Source organism: Tupaia chinensis, unplaced genomic scaffold, assembly GCF_000334495.1.
Source record: "Tupaia chinensis unplaced genomic scaffold, TupChi_1.0 Scaffold000077_1, whole genome shotgun sequence".
Lineage (NCBI taxonomy): Eukaryota > Metazoa > Chordata > Mammalia > Scandentia > Tupaiidae > Tupaia > Tupaia belangeri.
In genome coordinates this window covers 1,122,729-1,141,633 of record NW_006159538.1, presented here as the reverse complement: position 1 = coordinate 1,141,633, position 18,905 = coordinate 1,122,729, and the positions used below count along the sequence as shown (strand labels likewise).

General features: G+C 53.4%; 1 protein-coding gene across 1 annotated transcript in view; it reads left to right on the top strand.

The window, feature by feature from the left end:
- The window catches only part of OTOG (otogelin), an 81,568-nt gene that overhangs the window by 13,555 nt on the left and 49,108 nt on the right, over positions 1-18,905 (top strand). The window contains 11 exon segments of the mRNA XM_027768815.1: positions 737-845; positions 1,113-1,159; positions 1,639-1,784; positions 8,242-8,374; positions 9,249-9,426; positions 11,312-11,436; positions 12,467-12,679; positions 14,497-14,689; positions 16,256-16,330; positions 16,548-16,591; positions 17,970-18,105. Of these exon segments, the coding sequence (XP_027624616.1) occupies positions 737-845; positions 1,113-1,159; positions 1,639-1,784; positions 8,242-8,374; positions 9,249-9,426; positions 11,312-11,436; positions 12,467-12,679; positions 14,497-14,689; positions 16,256-16,330; positions 16,548-16,591; positions 17,970-18,105 (1,399 nt within the window).

The following is an 18,905-nucleotide window of genomic DNA, read 5'->3' as shown; positions in this document are numbered from 1 at the left end:
TTCCCGCGAGGGAGAGTTGCTAGCTGGTCTGATATTGGAGCCCCAGTTTAATTGGGGACTCTCAGAACACTATAACAAAATAGTTATGATCATTTTGCTTGGTGTGGTTTTTTTTTTTTTTTTTTTTTTTTTCCCTGGTGTGAGTTTTAAGCCGCCAGGTCCAGGACTCAAACTGCGGTCTACTATGTGAGAGTCCAGTGGCATAATCATTATGTCATCTGCTGGTCCCTTCCTGCTTTTCATTTATAAATTTGCAGCACAGCTAGGGTGTGCAACTCACTTGGCTGGGTGAAGGACTTGAGATATAAATATAAAGCTATAGGCGTTGACTTTAGGGGTCAGAATTTGGTTTCAGGAATAAGACACACAGGCAACTCCAGTCTAAGGTATAGTGGTTCAGACAAGAAGAGAGAAAGGAATTCCATGGGGGGAGAGGTTGGCAGGAAAGACTCCCTGGAAGAGGTGGTACCTAAGCCAGTTCTAGGTGCAGAGGCAGGCTTTTGTGAGGTAGTGAGAAAAACTAGGTAATACACAGGTTGGAGGCTGGGGTCCCAACAAAGGTGGGATTATTTGCTCAGAAAGTGTTTGTGTTGGGCCCAAGCCAGGGGAGAAAGTTTGGAGGTGGGCTCATAGGTGAAAGAACTTGGAAAAGGTCATTTAAGGCAGATCCTAGGAGCCATGAACATTTTGTCAACAGGGACAGAGGTGTGTTAAGTGCCTTGTGCTGTCACCGTAGGGCTGATCTTCGAAGACGGGAGCTGTGTGGCACCAGCTGAGTGTCCCTGTGAGTTCCACGGGACCCTGCACCCACCCGGCTCCGTGGTGAAGGAAGACTGCAATGCCTGGTCTGTATCTACAGCCGGGAGGGAGGGGACAGCTGCTGAGGCTTTGTCAGGGCTGGTCATCTGGGGTCTGGGAGCCCCGATGACACAAGGGCACTCACTCAGCATCTTGGAGTCTCCAGACCCCATGAGCTCCCATGAGGACTCTCTACTCCCTGTTTTAGAGATGAGAGATGGAGGGCTGGGGCAGGAGCTCCGTGGGCCCTGCTGTCTCCTGGCATCAGCCCAGGCCTGCAGGGCAACCCCTGGCCTCCCCGGTCTCTGTTTCAGCACATGTACTGCAGGAAAGTGGGTGTGCAGCACAGCAGTGTGCCCAGGTAGGTCTGACCCCCATCTTGGCTTCTATACCCTTCCATTGGTCTCAGTTTAGGAGCAGGGAAGCCCTGGGTGCCAAGCCTGCTGGAAGGAGAGGTGACACTTAGATGCGTCATCTAAGCCTGGCCCCCTTTATTTCCTCTGAGCCATGTTGCCTGCTTAGGAGCTTGCTCCAGCCCCTGCCAGGAAGAGTCTTACATGGGGTCCCGCATTTCTAAACCCTTTCTGGGCCTGGAGCCTGGGACCGCGGCAGGTTTTCAGGCTCAGGGCCTGGTCTTTCCTCAGATGGAGACCCCCCAGGGCAGGGCTGTGTGTCTCCTTCAAACAGGTTTCTGGGGGCAAGCCTGGGTCTTCCCACTGAGCAGGGCTCTCAGAGGGAAGGTTCCTTACACCGCCCCCACTTCTAGAGGACAGGGTGCTGTGTCCTCATCACGTTTGGAGCTCCCCCGGGCCAATAGCCTTTCCCTTCTCTGGCCCTCAGCGGAGTGCTCGGTGACTGGTGACATCCACTTCACGACCTTCGATGGCCGCCACTACACCTTCCCTGCCACCTGTCAGTACATCCTGGCCAAGAGCCGCTCCTCGGGCACCTTCACGGTGACGTTGCAGAATGCACCGTGCGGTCTGGTAAGGACAGGGACCCCTGGGCTCAGTCGGCCCAGCTACCCCTGCCTGTCACCTCCTGGAGATGGGGGTGAGGGCCGGGCCCAGGTCTTCCATGGCCCACCCAACAGCTGCCCCTTCTCTCTGGGCAGAGCTGGGCGTGGGAGACTGGGTTACGGGCCCAGCATTTCTGCTGCCCACCCCCTTTCCTGGGCCTCAGTGTTTTAAAAACTCTCTAAAGTGGTCTAATTTACCTTCACCTTCTCTGCTTCACTGGAATGTGCTGTCCACACCTTGTGTTCATTCATTTATGCATCCAGCAAACACTGAATACCTATCAGTGCCAGAATCCATGCTGGATTGTGGAGACAGGATAAATTAGGTATGACTCTGTGTCCTCAGGCCTCACAGTTGGGTGGGTGAGTCAGGCACGTGAACCCACAGCTCACCATGTCATCCAGCTGTGAGAACACAGAGAGCACTCGGTGTGTTTCCATGTTTTAAGAAAAATGCACAGAGACATCTGTGTTGGGACAGGGAGGACGGGCACCACAAGACCTGACTAGATCGCAAGAGGGAAGCCATGCATTGAAGATGCAGAGGGGCCTGGCAACGAACAGTGTGGGAGGAAAGTCTAGGATAAAGCTGAGACTCCAGTCCCAGTGACCAGAATGGGCTAGGGTGGGGTGGGGACATTAAGAGAGAGCATGAAGTCAATAAAATATTTGCACAGTGCTTGGAACTTAACTAACCACTTTTGCTTGCAAAACTCGAAGCTCCAAAATTCCCCCACATGGTATTTATTACCATTCTCCCCATTTTACATGTAATGAGATGGGCCTGCAGGAGACAGGCATGTCTTTTTTCCTGCCAATTGATGGCCAGCAGGAGGCAGAGCAGAGCCTGACCCAAGGTTGGATGTTGTCTTGGTGTCTTAATACCTCCACTCCAGAATCAGTGTGGTGTTCACAATCTTCTAAGTGTTTTTTAAGTAGACTTTATTTTTTATAACAGCCTTACCTTTACAGAAGCATTGGGGAGATAGTACATAGGGTTTCCATATAGTCTATATACCCAGTTTCTCTGATGAACCTCTTCCATGAATATGGTACACATGGTACAGATAATGAACCAATGCTGATAGAAGCAGCCTCACTACCTAAAGTCCAGACCTTATTTAGATTTCCTTCATTTCACCTGATGTCCTTTGACTGTCCCAGGAGCCAGTCTGGGATACCACATTACATATAGTTATCAGTTCTCCTTAGACACTTCTTGGCTGTTACAATTTCCCAGATTTTCCTTGTTTAGGGTGGCCTTGAATGTTATGAGGAATACTGTTCAGGAATTTTGCAGAATACCTCTCTGCTGGAATTTTTCTGATGTTCTCACATTAGACTAGAGTTATGGGTTTTGAGGAGGAAGATCATGAAAGTAAAGTGGCATTTTCATCATGTCCTAACAAGGATATGTGTTATCGACGTGGTTTAGTGTTGTTGATGTTGACTTTGATCACCTGGCTGAGGGCTGTTCAGACTACTCCACCATTAAGCTTCTCCCTGTCCCTCTTCGTACTATTCTCTTTGCAAAGAAATGACTATTCACAGCCTGCACTTAAGGAGTAGGGAGTTATGGGACCAGCAGATAGTGTAATGGCTCTGTTGCTGGACTTACATGTAGTCAACCATGGTTTGAATCTCAGACCTGGTGGCTTAAAACTCATGGCAAGCACATGGGCATGCATGCCCAAAATCCCAAGAGGAGAATGAAGAAGAGGTGATTATGGCGTGGCATCCCCCTTGGGGGTAATTTCTTACTTTCTGTCTCTTTGGTAAGCACATGTGCCCTATGGCAAAAAAACTCTCAAACAGACAAAAATGAAACAAAAACTAGAGTGGGAGTTAAGTGCCCTCTCCTTGTTGGCAGAGAATCTACATAAATTCTTTGGAATTTTTCTGCATGGGGAGATTCATCTCTTCTCTCACATTTATTTATTTAATTTTTTTACTTATATCAGCACAACACATGAATATTTATTTTATACTTTGGGTTATATTCCACTAATTTTATTGTTCAAATTGTTCCAGCTTTGGCCATTGGGAGAGGTTTCTATTGGTTTCTGTGTCTCATATATCCCCCACAATTGTGTGTGAGATGTGGTGTGTGTGCATGCACACACCTTACAGGAAGAACCAGGCTCACCTTATACATTTCTTGTCCCAGTTCTAGTACTACGTGTTCTTCCAAAACTATTACCAGGCTCTCCCAATTCCTTCCATTGGAGAATGGTATTAGAAACCAAGACCTGAACACGAGGTGTTCCTGCAGAGGAATCATTTCTTTTAGGCTCTCTCAATTGACGGAGAAAGGAATGTATAGCCACCTGTATCTCTGTATAGCCAATGTATATAAGACGTATCTACACTATAAAACCATTCGTATCTTTTCCCCTAGTTTCTTGTTTTTAGTTTTCTTGCTATATGGTGTATACACTCACCAGAGAGAGTCAGAGAGAGAGAAAAGAGAGAGAGGAGAGAGAGGAGAGAGAGGAGAGAGGAAAGTGAGCAATTATCCCCACCAGGGGAATGGCCATTTTGCAATCTCTTCTTCCTCATCCTCTCAGGATTTGGGGGCACACACACACACACACACACATACACAGTTGATTTTCAAGCCGCTGAGTCTAGGCTTTGAACTGCCCAGTCAGCTATATGGGATCCAGTGCCTTAACCACCACGCCACCCGCTAGCCTTAGTCATCTATCTATATGTGCTAAACATGAGTTCACACTGATGTTCCAACTCTAATCTATTTCCATATGTATCAATCTAGCCTCCTCCCCTTGCTTATATGTAACCACCCCCTCCCCGCCCCCCACACACTCTGGTAATAAGTCTATCTTCCTCTATTCACTACCCATTGACTGATAATTCAGTTCCAGTATTACATGAACAGAAGTATCAGAATTATTAACCCATCCCTCTACAGGAAAGAACTTTACCAACTAGGGTACAGTGCTTGTGCACAATTCTTCATCAGTTTAGTCTCAGAAACTCCACTTATTTCCCAAGTTACTTAGGTCACCTCTCATTTCACCTCCTTCGACGAGGTTGTTTCACACATTTGTACAATAGATTCTTTTGCCACAGTCTGCATTCTGTCCTAGAATCCTCTTCTACATGACTTTCAGAAATGTCCACATGGGCCAGACAGTGGTGTGTGGTGGTTAAGGTGGCTAGATCCCACATGGTCAACTGTGTGGTTTGAGTCCTGGACTCTGCAGTTTGAAAAACAAGCCAGGTGTGTGTGTATACATGCCCAAAAGCCCAAGAGGAGAATGGAAGAGAAAGGATTGTGGCATGGCCACCCCCCTGGAGGATGCTTTCTTACTTTCTCTCTTTCTTACTTCTCTCTAGAGAGTGTATGTGTCCTCTACAAAAATTTTTTTAAAAAATATTTTTAAAATTGCATACATTAGGATTCACTTTGTGCTGTAAAGTTGTGTGGGCTTTCATAAATGCAACTTTGACAGGTGCATCCAAAGTATTTAATGCACACATTCCCCCATCGGTCCGCAGGGAGGGCCACCTAAGTATTGTGTTTCTATCTTGTAGAGGAGAGGGCTGAGACTTGGAGAAGGTCTGACTTCTGTAAGATCTATGGCTTCCAGTGCCATCGAGACTTGAACCTGAGACTTTGACTAGCGGGCATGAGCTCTTTCCACAGCAGCGGCACGTCCAGAGGGGATGAGAGGATGGGTTTGACAAGGGTGCTGTCCTAGAAGCAATCATTTGAGCTGTTTCAGAAATTTTGTTCCCCCAGGGAGGAACTCGGAAAGACTGCTATGGTTTATTGTGTGGAAGCTTTCTAAAACGTCTCCAGCCTGATGGTTTCATTTCGCTGGGTTTGAGCGCGTCCCTCCCGTGTTGCACATTCTCTGGTCGTCTGTTGGACTTCGGATAAAGGTTAAAGAACATTACGAGGCTCTGCTGAGGCTGCCCCTTGTCTGCCTCCTGAAACTTCCCTTAAATCACTTTGCCCAGCAGGCCGTGGGCCCTCTGGTCTTTACCATCCTTAAATGCATCGAACATCTTCCCGCGTCAGGGGTTTGGTAGGCACCGTCCCCTCTCCCTCGATGTCTTCCTCCCCGCCTTCGCTCTTTGCCCATTTAGCTTCTACTTATTTTTTCACATCTCGGCTCTGATGCCACGTTCTTTGCCAATCTACAAGATGAGGGAGCTAGGAGTATTTACCGACTCAGATTGCTTTCAGGATCGAGTGAATATAAACGGTAGATTTGAACAGCATCTGAGCACAGTAACTCCATCCTAAAGTTAGCCGTTATAATATTAAAATAATATGGCAGTATTGGGGCCAGCAGGTAGCGTGGTGGTTAAGGCACTAGACTCCCACATGGCTGATCATGGTTCAAATCCCAGATCTGGTGGCTTGCTCTCTCTCTCTCAAAAGCCCAAGAGGAGAATGGAAGAGAAAGGATTGTGGCATGGCCACCCCCCTGGAGGATGCTTTCTTACTTTCTCTCTTTCTTACTTCTCTCTAGAGAGTGTATGTGTCCTCTACAAAAATTTTTTTAAAAAATATTTTTAAAATTGCATACATTAGGATTCACTTTGTGCTGTAAAGTTGTGTGGGCTTTCATAAATGCAACTTTGACAGGTGCATCCAAAGTATTTAATGCACACATTCCCCCATCGGTCCGCAGGGAGGGCCACCTAAGTATTGTGTTTCTATCTTGTAGAGGAGAGGGCTGAGACTTGGAGAAGGTCTGACTTCTGTAAGATCTATGGCTTCCAGTGCCATCGAGACTTGAACCTGAGACTTTGACTAGCGGGCATGAGCTCTTTCCACAGCAGCGGCACGTCCAGAGGGGATGAGAGGATGGGTTTGACAAGGGTGCTGTCCTAGAAGCAATCATTTGAGCTGTTTCAGAAATTTTGTTCCCCCAGGGAGGAACTCGGAAAGACTGCTATGGTTTATTGTGTGGAAGCTTTCTAAAACGTCTCCAGCCTGATGGTTTCATTTCGCTGGGTTTGAGCGCGTCCCTCCCGTGTTGCACATTCTCTGGTCGTCTGTTGGACTTCGGATAAAGGTTAAAGAACATTACGAGGCTCTGCTGAGGCTGCCCCTTGTCTGCCTCCTGAAACTTCCCTTAAATCACTTTGCCCAGCAGGCCGTGGGCCCTCTGGTCTTTACCATCCTTAAATGCATCGAACATCTTCCCGCGTCAGGGGTTTGGTAGGCACCGTCCCCTCTCCCTCGATGTCTTCCTCCCCGCCTTCGCTCTTTGCCCATTTAGCTTCTACTTATTTTTTCACATCTCGGCTCTGATGCCACGTTCTTTGCCAATCTACAAGATGAGGGAGCTAGGAGTATTTACCGACTCAGATTGCTTTCAGGATCGAGTGAATATAAACGGTAGATTTGAACAGCATCTGAGCACAGTAACTCCATCCTAAAGTTAGCCGTTATAATATTAAAATAATATGGCAGTATTGGGGCCAGCAGGTAGCGTGGTGGTTAAGGCACTAGACTCCCACATGGCTGATCATGGTTCAAATCCCAGATCTGGTGGCTTGCTCTCTCTCTCTTGCCCTTTCTCTCCCTTTCTGGCTCCCTCTGGTCAAATTAAAATATAAATAATAATAACAAATAAAAATGAAATGAATAAATAATTCTCTAAAATGTTACAGTATTATGAGGCTTTTGTTATTGTTAGGATTATTTTTCATTACTAATGTCACTCCCTAGGATGGCCTTTCCTACCCCCACAGACTAAGTTAGTCCCTTCATATTCTTTCTGCCTGCAGCTCTGACCACAATTCTAATGGGCAGCTTTGTGACTGCTTATTTAATGTCTGTGTCCCACCTAACTATGTCATCTCCGTGAGGGACAGGGACTACTCTGTCTGGGTTATTGCTGTCTCCATAAAGCCTGGTGCAGTGTACCTTACACATCATCGGTGCCCGGGAAATGGTGGAAAGAATGCTTGCAAAGTTGTCTTCCCATGGAAGGGAGGCATGACTGGGCCCAGTGTGCACCACCCATGTCAGAGACGGAGGACCTGAGGCCCAGAGGTTATGGAATGCGTTGAACTCCTGCCTGCCTGTCAGCGGGTGCAGGATGTGACACACGCAAAGAGCTACATAAACACCCACCAAAGGACGCCATGAAAGTTCTGAGCTGTGGTCAACAGGGAGGCCAGCGTTCCTAAGGCTAACTCTGGGCCTTGTGGGTTTTATCTCTGCTTTGTGTCTTTTGGACAAGCTGAAGGTTGACTATCATTTTTAGTTATCCCAGCTGTTATCCCAGCTCTGTCACTAACCTCCAGTTTGAGTCTCTGCCTGCTCATTCCTCAGATAAAGGCACTTGGTTAACCCGGATACCCTTTGGGGCGTGGTCGTTCCGAGGGCCGGCGAACAGCCACACCATCTGACCTTTGGCGTCTCTCTCTCTCTCTAGAACCAGGATGGAGCCTGTGTCCAGTCTGTGTCAGTGATCCTGCACCAGGACCCTCGGAGGCAGGTGACGCTCACCCAGGCAGGGGATGTTCTTCTGTTTGACCAGTACAAGATCACCCCGCCCTACACGGATGGTGAGTCTTCAGGTGGACAAGACAGTAAGTTAGGAGCTGGCTGTTCGGGCCTCTTTTCCCAGCTCTTCTGATAAAAATCACTGCTACAATGGCAAGGATTCACATTCCAGTGGTGTGTAGGGACGAGGGGACACTGGTTCCAAGACTGTGGGCTCCTACGATGTGTCTGCCCCCACCCCAACATGACGGTGGGCTTGCTAGCCGTGTGATGGCTTCTCCTAACACATCGCGGGAAGGCGGCTGTTTCCCATCCTGACTCTCAGAGTTGCTCATTAACTACTTATTACCCTATCTGATTCCACAAGAGACATATGGGTAGCTTGTCGGAAATGCATGAAACATAAATGCAAAACTATTAAGAAAAAAAAAATAGAACAGAACCACGTACAATTTTTCTAAAAAAGAAAAAGAAAATAATAGGGGCCAGAGACAGAGAAAAGGAGGGATGTAATGATGCGTACAAAGGTTGCTGAAATGCAAGCCATAAAGGCTATAAAACTTGCTACACGTAAATCTGAAAGTGAAATGTGTTACAATTGAATCTGAAACTGTATCCCGGGCTCCCCGTAGTCAAATCTGGCCTTGTGAAGAATATGTTACGTAGCTTTTTGAGCCTAGGGAGGAAACACATGTCAGTTTCCTAGTGAGAGCCAAGCTCTACCTGGCACTTGAAGCAAAATGAGAGTGCTCACCCCAGGTGGCCTTGGCGGGTTATCCCTGGGTCCGGATGTCATCACTGCCTGGTGTCCCCAAGGCTCCACACCCCAACTCCGTGGGAGGACCTCACTGGGTGTGGGGGTCTCACAGGTGGTAGCAGTCAGTGGGATGTGGACTGGCACAGCTTCCTACATCCCCCTCCCGGTTCTGTGCCCAGACGCCTTTGAGATCCGCAGGCTGTCCTCCGTGTTCCTGCGAGTGAAGACCAACGTGGGCGTGCGGGTGCTCTACGACCGTGAAGGCCTGCGGCTCTACCTGCAGGTGGACCAGCGATGGGTGGAGGACACGGTGGGGCTCTGCGGCACCTTCAACGGCAACACCCAGGATGATTTTCTGTACGTGTGCCCGCCGAAACCGGCAGGAGCAGGGTGGACTTATGGGGGAGGTAATCTGGGGCGCCACAGGTGTCTGTCCCGTGCTGTCCGCGTCCTCTCCGCATCTGCCACGCACTGTTAGTTCTTCATTCCTCTACCTTTCAGTTTAGATATGCTTCTCTAAGGCAGTGGGGCCTAGTTTTGCGTGTGCAGGTGAATCACCTGCAGAGCTTGTTGATTCCTGGGTCCTACTTCTCAATAATATGATTTAGGGTGGGACTCCAGAATTTTATTTTTGATAAGTGCCGCTGTGAGTCTGCTGTATGAGGTCTGTGGACCGTACCTTGAGGAATACCACTGTATAATAAGGTCTTAAAGTCGAGGATCACAGGCTGTGTTTACTTTGCCTCATTGTTTGTTTTAATTGGCTGCGAACACCTTTAGGTGAGCGTGAGCCTCCAGTGAGCCAGTGAGGCCAAGGCTGCCACTTCCTCTCCCACCGGGCCTGTCTGACCCCCATGCCTTTCCTGCCTGGTGCCTGCAGGGTTTGAGTGGGCACTCTGTGAGCCTCGCGATATTCAGGGCAAAGTGGCGTCCGTGGGTTGGCAGATAGCTGGGTGCGGGACAGCTTAGGAACTTGGGAGGGAAGAGTCCAACTACAGAGAGGAGGATCAAGGGTGGAGCTTGAAGGTTGGAGGTCCTGGTCAGGCATTTAGGTTAATGCATTGGGCGATGCAGAAGGAAACATGGCAACTGTTCTTCAGCCAGAAATGAGACTTCCGATTTTCCGTCAAGAACAAGAACAAGCTGAGCTTTTCAATGCCATGTGCATTTAAAGACTTAGCGGGGCAGGACCAGCAGATGGCGTAATGGTTACGTTGCTGGACTCCCACATGGCTGACTGTGGTTCAAGTCCCAGACCCAGAGGCTTGAAACTCACTCTGGGTGGGTGTGCGTGCATGTCCAAAATCCCGAGAGGAGAATGGAGGAGAAGGGCATGGCCATGCCCCCTGGGGAGTGATTTCTCTCTTTCTGTCTCTCTGTCTCTCTCTGCCTGGCGAGTGCACATAGCAAAAATCTCCCCTCTCCCCCCAAAAAGACATATTCTCCTATACCTTGGCTGGCAGAGCTGCGTTAGGGTGGCTGGCCAGAAGGGTGGGGGCAGTCCTTGGTTTGGCGCGTGGGCTGCTGCCACACTCCTAAATGAGAACTCTGGCCAGGACTGAGTAACACGAGTGCTCCCACTGCCCTGGAGCAGTAACGTGGGCAGTGTAGTACCATGCAGAACCTGCCTCTGTGGGGCTACGATCGCTCTCTGTTTTACCAGCTACGCTCCCAGAGAATGGTGACGTCTAGGAACCCTACTCGGCTCCCTTGCTGATTCCCTGCGTGACCATTTCCTACCTAGAGAGTCAAAAGGAGAGTCGAGGAGTTTTCAGGAACTGCTCTTGGAGAAGGCAGGAGGGAGAAAGTCTTAACTGTGAGGCCTGGTGCTCTTCAAGGTGTCCATTTCTCTCTCTGACATGAAAGCTGAGGAGGTGGCGAAGGCGGGCAGTGTGTGGTTCTCAGCCCACGTTGAGCCCTTTGGGGGCTTGCTAAATGTGGTATGTGTGCATGCATGCATACACAAGCACACATCCATAATTGTATCCAAAGGTGGCTGTGGGGCTGTCTCGGCTATGTGTGTGTCCGGTGCACGTTCTGCTGTGCGTGTCTCAAGAGCACACATGGCATATGTGGGCCTATACGTGTTACGTGTTTGGGTGAGTACACATGTGCCTGGGTGTGTGCTTGTGCTTGGTCTATGGTGTGTGTGTAGAAGAGCAGGGGTGTGCTGACCTGGTGTGTGCCATATGTCCCTGGGCCCACTGGGGCAGCGTGCAAGTGTGGCTTTGCACGACTGCAGGTCCCCGGTGGGCGTGCCTGAGAGCACCCCGCAGCTCTTCGGCAATTCTTGGAAAACACTGTCCGCCTGCTCTCCACTGGCCCCGGGCTCCCCACTGGACCCCTGTGATGTGCACTTGCAAGCTGGTAAGGGGGCGAAGGGGGAGGTAGAGGAACGGGGGCTGTTCTGAGAGCGATGAGGCAGGAACTCCAGGCAGGAGGGTGTTGCCAGATCAGGTGGAGAGCAGAGCAGGAGGAGCCGCTGGAGGGGCAGGACAGGCGGTGGGGCTGGGCAGACAGGAGGCCCCACGCTCCACCTCTGTCACGTGCACGCTCACTGAGATGGGCCCCCCTCAGGGCAAAAGCCGGAGTCCTCACAGCAGCCCCGCAGGGCCTGCCCCTCCGCGAACCCGTCTCCTCACCGCTCACTCCCACTGCTCTCCGCCCTGCTCCGGCCACAAGGGCCTCCTTGCTGGGCCTCCTGTACAGCCCTGCTAGGCCCTTGCACTTGGTGCTGCCTCCCAGAGTGCTCTTCCCTCAGACGTAGGTCTCTCGCTCCCTCCCTCTCTCTCTTACATAAATACCTGGGATATCCCTCAGATGTCCATGCACCTCCGTCTCACCGCTCTCAGTTTGGCTCAAACATCACCTTCTCACTGAGACCTTCGTGACCCCCTGAGGTCACGTTGCAGTGCCTCCTGCCCCCGCACACTCACGCTTCCTGTCTTCCTGCTTAGCCTTCACTCTGTGGATTCCTCACCTCTCCGTGCTGTGGCAATGGTTTGGTGACCTTCCCCCACCAGAATGTCAGGTCTCTGAGGGCAGGGCTTGGGCTGGTCTCATTCACGTGTGTGTTTCCCTCCACTAGATAGGTGTTTGCCTGGCACAAGGTGGCGTGCACCGCATGGCTGCATGCACACGTGCACACGTGCACCTGCACACCCCTCCTTTACAGCCGTTTACACCCACGCCATGACCAGACTTACTGAAACACACCCACACACTCACAGCCGGCCATGCCCAGAGCCACCTGCCCACAGCCCTCCTGGGCACACAGATGCATACACACTCACACACACACTCCCGGACACAGTCCCATGAGCCATGGGGGATGGCAGTGGCTGGTTCCAGGCACTGGGCAGCCAGCCCTGACTGCCTGTCCCCCCTTCCCGCTCAGCCGCCTACGCAGTGCAGTCGTGCAGCGTGCTCACGGGGGAGCTGTTTGCGCCCTGCTCCGCCTACCTGAGCCCCGTGCCCTACTTCGAGCAGTGCCGCCGGGACGCCTGCCGCTGTGGGCAGCCCTGTCTGTGTGCCACGCTGGCCCACTATGCTCACCTATGCCGGCGCCACGGGCTGCCCGTCGACTTCCGTGCCCACCTGCCAGCCTGTGGTGAGTGCCCATGACGTGCCCAGCTGAGGGTGGGCTGCAGGGGCCTCGGCCCTGGTGCTGAGTGTCCACGGCCCTCGGCTCTGCAGTGCGACGTCCCCTAGCTCCCCAGCCTGACTCTCGCCCTCACGGCCCACTTCTCCTGTGCTCTTCGTCTCTGCCAGCGCCCCTGTCACTGGTGCCCTTGCCTGACACCTGGGACAAGTGACCCAGGACTGTCCCTCTTACCCTCACCTCCATCCAGGGCCAAGCCCCTCCCCCCCCCCGTCTCCTCACCTCTGGTGCCACCTTCTTGTTGCAGCCAGAATGAGCATCTAAAGGCTCTGGACTGGCCCCATGGCGCAGTGGCTAGCCCTGTGTGTGGGAGCCGGACCCCCTCTGCCAACCACGGTTCACGTCTGGCCTGGTGGCGTGAGAAACATGCCAGGTGCATGCGCATACATGCCCCAACTCCCAACGGGACAGAGAAATGGTGGAGAAGGGACGGCAGCATGATCGTGCTCGCTGGGGGTGCTTTCTCTCTCTCTCTCTGTCTCTGGTGAGCGCACATGCTCTCTGGCCAAAAAAAATTAAAAAAAACAAAAAATCCCTGGCTCCGGCCACCCTCAGGACTGAGTGCACGTGAGGCTTAATGGCATAAGGCAGACTCCCCCCCCGCCCCCCGCGTCCCCCCCTGACATACCCCATGTCTTTCCTGCCCTGGGCCCTGGCACAGAGCCAACTCTCAGTAAGCATTTAGCAAATAAATGAATCAAAAAGTCATCATGCTGGGAGTAAGGAGGCCTGAGTTTCAGCCCAGTCCTGCAGGTAACTGGCTGTGTGTCCCAGGGTTCAGCCCCATCCCTCTCTAAACCAGAATTGGACAGGACCAGTGGTCCTTAACCCTGGTTCCACATTAGAATCACTATGGGAACTTTAAAAAAAATGCGCACTGAGGCCTCACCCAGTAACCACTAAGCAGCCTTTCTGGCAAGGGGTCCAGACATCATTACATCATTGCCTTTAAAATATATATATATTTTATTTCATTTTATTTATTCATTTTTAAAAAAATTTGACCAGAGACATACACAGAGAGAAAGAGAGAGAGAAAGAGAGAGAGAGAGAGGGAACGTGAAAAAGCAAGCCACCAGGTCTGGGACTTGAACCATGGCCAGCCATATGGGAGAGTCTAGCACCTTAAGCACCATGCCATCTGCTGTCCCCCTGGGCATCAGCTCTTTTAAAGCTCCCGTGAGACTCTGACATGCAGCTGGGTGGAGAACAACGAAGCAGTGGCTCTGCTGGCTCTGATGAGAGTGGACACTCCCAGGAAGCAGGATGGTGGTCAGATGAGGAGGAGACAGCCCTGAGGCTCGGGACAGAGGGCCCTGGGAAGTCACAGCGGGGAGTACAATGGATTGTTGCAGCCCACGTGCATCATAGCCACAGAAGGGAGGGGTGGAAGTGTGTGTGTGTTCAGGCAACAGTGCGTGTGCACATGTCTAGGTGTGAGTGACGGGATGGGTGCAGGGCCCTCGGGGGTGGTGACCTCCACTCTCCCTCAGCATTACTGCCTGAGGGATATCTTACAGGGAAAAGGAGACTGCAGTGGTTTTTCAGGCTGAACTTGATAGGTTTGCTTGGCCTTTCCAGTGGAGTGAGAGGCAGCAAGAGTCAGATCTAGGTTCAAATCCCATCTCTGACCTTGACCTGCTATGTGACCTTGGGCAGCTGTCTTAACTTCTCTGGGCCTCGGTTCTCTTCATTAAGATGACAGCTCCACCCCACAGAGCTGTGGGCATGAGGGCGACAAAGCTCTGTTCCCTTTGCCACCACAGCACTGTCCTGTGAGGCCACCAAGGAGTACAACCCCTGCGTGGCCCCCTGTGGACAAACCTGCCAGGACCTGGCTGGCCTGGAGACCTGCGGGGCTGATGGCGGCGGCGACCTCAGCAGCTATGAGTGTGTGGAGGGCTGTGCGTGCCCACCGGACACCTACCTGGACACCCAGGCTGACCTCTGTGTCCCCAGGTGAGTGCCCAGCTTGAGCTCTGTGTTGGGCCGGGGGTAAGGTCCGGGGCTCAGGGCATCTGAGGCCAGGGAGGCTGCCAGGCTTCTCCTGTGCCCAGTTCACCACAAGCTCCATGCTGTGCTTGCGGGGGGTGGGTGTGCAGGGGGTTCCCTCCTCTGCACCTCCCCACAGGCCTCTCTCTGCAGCTCTGCTCTTACGGCCCCTCCTGCCAGCTTTCCCATGAGCCCGAAGAGCCAAGAAGGCCCCTCTTTTATCATCACCCCTCTCCTCAAAAATCGGGTGCCCTCCTTACATGTTTCAGCCAGGGACAAAACAGAGTCCTGCCCTCGTGGCGCTGGACCAAGGGCGGTGGGACAGATTAGCCAATGAAGCTGCGAGAGCGGGCAGCAGTCCTGTCACGTGGGGAGGGCGTGGAAGGAAGGCCTTTCCTCCGAGGTCACATCGGAACAGAGACCTGTGGGAAGTCAGGGGGGAGTGCTGCAGTCTCGGTGTCACCAGAGGGCAGGTGGTGTCCCCGCCTGATCACGAGTGACTGACAAGGCCCTGGTGTCTTGTCCAGGCCTCCGCCGCTCTATCCGTGACATTCGACTGGGGGTTTCCAAGTGGTGGGGGCTGGAGGAATGCCTCTTTTGGGGTAAAAAAACCAATCTCTCAGGGGCTTTTCAAACCACAGCATCCTCCCTTAGACCCGGATGTGCATCTGGCCCCACCCCTTGATGCTGAGTGCTGCCAGCCAACGGCCGTGGGGTGTGCAGGGCAGGAGAGGGCTGTGCCCGAGCACCGGGGGCGGCTGAGTCCAGGGGCCTCTGCCTGCCTGGCTGCTCACCCCGGGTCTGCGTGTGGTGTAGTGGCAGGCTCTGTGGGGGATGCTGAGGGGACACACAGCTGCCCTCTCAGATGACTGACAAAGAAGAATCCCCACTGTCCAGGGCCCTGGGAAGGGTCAGCGAGACAATTCAAGGGGACTTGGAACATTCATGGCAAAATGAGGTAAAGTGTGAGTTTATTTTGGTATAAAAAATGTTGAAATTCACTCTTTTTTTTTTCATAATATGCATTTCCCATGAACTTCTCAAAGACCCCTTGAATATGTGCAAAGCCTTCCTGGGTCCCTGCCCAGGTGTCAAAATATTTCACAGCCAGTGTGGTGCGGGCACTGGCAGCCTGAACAGACACAGGGCGGGAACTCCCAGGGCAATCGTACCAGGACGCAGCAGCAGGGACGTCCGCCCGCCCGACATGCAGGCTCCGGAGCCCGGCCCTGGTCCCACCTCACCTCCACCTCTCCTTTCCTGGGTGCACGGAAGGCTGGCCTCCGGAGTGTGCAGAGACCTGTGAGGCTGTCCTTGTAGGGGCTCTGTAGGTGGCTCCTGAATCTGGGACCCAGCCCTGACCTCTGTCCCTGGTGCTGGACTTACCGGCTGGCTTCCGGGCTCCCGCATGTCACAGAAGACACCATGGCTGTGCTGCCCTGCTGCGGCTGCGGGCTGAGGGCCTCCTGTACTCAGCCTCCCCTCCTCAGTTGCTCAAGTCTGCTCACCTTTCTCCGATCCTGGCTTTTCTAGGAACCAGTGCTCCTGCCACTTCCAAGGAGTGGACTACCCGCCTGGAGACAGCGACGTCCCTTCGCTGGGCCACTGGTGAGCTCCCAGGCGGCAGCCTCCTGGCTTCTCCTTAGATGAGGCTGCTGGCAGGATGCAATGCAGCTGAGCAGAACTCTCCCGGAGCAGCATCCACCCTCCCCAACGTAGTGTCCTCACCCCCTGGGCACTAGGAGTGAGCGGCTCGCCTGGACCCTGCAGTGACCTGAGTGTCCTGCAGGGACTCGGCTAATCCCGATGTCCCTCTCTCTCTTAGCCACTGCAGAGATGGAGTCATGAGCTGTGACAGCAGAGCCCCAGGTAAGGGTGACCAGAGGGCGGAGTCTGCCATGGTGGCGGGATGTGGAGAGGAGGGTGGGCAGCGTGAGCACCAGCCGGGACAGGGCCGCCCAGCCCAGGCCTGCCATACTGGGGCCTTCTGTGTTTGCTGCCCTTGAGGCAGAGGCTCCAGCTTGGAGAGTGGCATCCTAAGGCCCTGTCCCAGCCTCAGTTCCTCCCACCCCTGCCCCAATGCTGTCCCCTCACTTTGAGAGGAGGGGCTGTCTCCCTTGGGGCAGTCACCTAGGGTACCTGGACAGTTTCCTGACCTCCCTGGGGTCCTACATTTCCTCGGTCTGAGCTCTCAAGCATCTGCGGAGGTGGACTCTGCCCAGCCCAGCCGTGGGGACATGGGGTCACAGAGAGTGGGGAAGCCCAGCTCTTGAGATGAGGGCAGGGAAGGGAGGTACAAGGGACTGGAAGGCAGGGCAGAGCCCAGGGCTGTAGCCTGCAGGGGGAGCATCCTGGCGTTGAAGAGCCTGACGTAGAAGAGCTGCGAGGAGTGAGGACTAGCATAGCCGACTGCAGAGCAGGCACAGGGCAGGTGGTTCAGAGCAGACCCTCTGGGGTCAGGCAGCCGGGTCCAAATCCTGGCAGCACCTGCCAGCTGTGCAGCCCTGGCTGATCCATACACCTCTCTGGGCCTCCGTGGTCCCTCTTGTAGGTGACATGGATTCTTACATCTGCTCTGCATCTTGTGTATTCCTCCTGGTCACTACCAGCTGAGGCTTTCTGCCTCTGTGGGACTTTGGGCACACTCCTATGGCCATTCCTTTCCCTCTGCTCCACCCCAGCCTGAGCGTGGAACTCAGCTCCCGTTTAGGGAATTCCCTGGAAAGATCACTTCTTGGAGCGTGAATCCATATGGCAGACGTCGAGGGCTCTGGCGAGAGGGACAGTTTAGGTCACAGAAATCCGGGCGGTGGGAAGTGGACGATCCCTATTGTCCAGAGTCCTCTGAGCAACTGGGCTTGTCCTCTTCCTGGCTCCCCTGCCGGCCCCTCTGGGGCACTTCCTCCGCTTTATGATGCCTTTTGAAAGCAGAAGTGGCCTCATTCCATTATATGGGAAGATGGGGGCCAATGATTCCTCCCAGAGTCGGGATTACATAAGATGATGAACAGTGCCCAGCAGGGGGTTGCTCTGCCACCAGGCCTGCTGGGAGGATGCAGCCTCCCTCCCTGTGGTGTGTACCTGGCAACCCAAGCGATGCTCAGGAGCCGCAGAGCACAAAGAGGCATCCGAGCCTATCTCCCCCTGCATCCTCCAGCTGCTAGGCCTCCTCTCCCTGGCCACTGCTACAGCCTAGGAGCCCACCCACAGGCCTGGGACCTCCAGCACTCCCCCTCTTCTCTTCTAGCTGCCGCCTGCCCCGCGGGCCAAGTCTTTGTGAACTGCAGTGACCCACACGCAGACCCCGAGCTGAGTAGAGAGAGGACGTGTGAGCCCGTGCCAGCCCGTGGCCCCTGCCTCTCGGGTTGTGCCTGTCCCCAGGGGTAGGTGTCAGGTGGCCATGAAGGTTAGGGAACCAGGGACCGCAGGGTGCATGGGGCAGGGAAACTTTAGCCCCACAGGGAGGTGCTAGCCCGGGGGAGCTGCATAGCCAACGAAACATCTGAGAAGGAGCAGGAGAGTGGGGATCTGGCCTGGGATGGAGCCTAGCTGGCTCTGCGTTTCCCACTGTGTGTCTGTGGCGAGGGAGGGACCAGGATCCTCTGGGGCTCAGCTTTCCCACTGTAAAATGGGAATGATAGTAACAGGATGTCATGGCATTGCATGAGGCACTGACGTGGAAGTGCGAGCGGGCGGTAGGCATGCTGCAGAGCCCAGTGCATGAAGACCATGAGAGAGGAAATCCACGCTGCAGCCCACCATCTCTGTCCCTGCACGGTTCTGACCAGAGCCTCAGGTGGAGGGCTGGAACCCCTGGAACACTGGAGAAAGGAGGGCCCACCCTGAGATAGTGCCGGCTTCTGCCCGGGAACGTGCCCTATGTCATAGAAATCAGACTGGCAGGTGGGAGCACTGTGGTCCGAGCTCCGTGAACAGCCTGGGGAGGGGGTCAGTGCCCGTGCCCGTGGTCTGCTCATTAGTACACAGCCACTGCCTTGGGGGGTGGAGGGGCATACACCCGGCCGACGGCCATGACCGCGGGAACTGGGCCATGCTTCCTAATGGATGGCAGACTTCCAGGCTGGCTCAGCTGTCTCTGGTGTTCCCCATCACCAAGGTGCCTCTAATCCTCACTGGGCACCAGTGGCATGGGCGGTAGGTACCTGGTCTTCCAGGATAGATG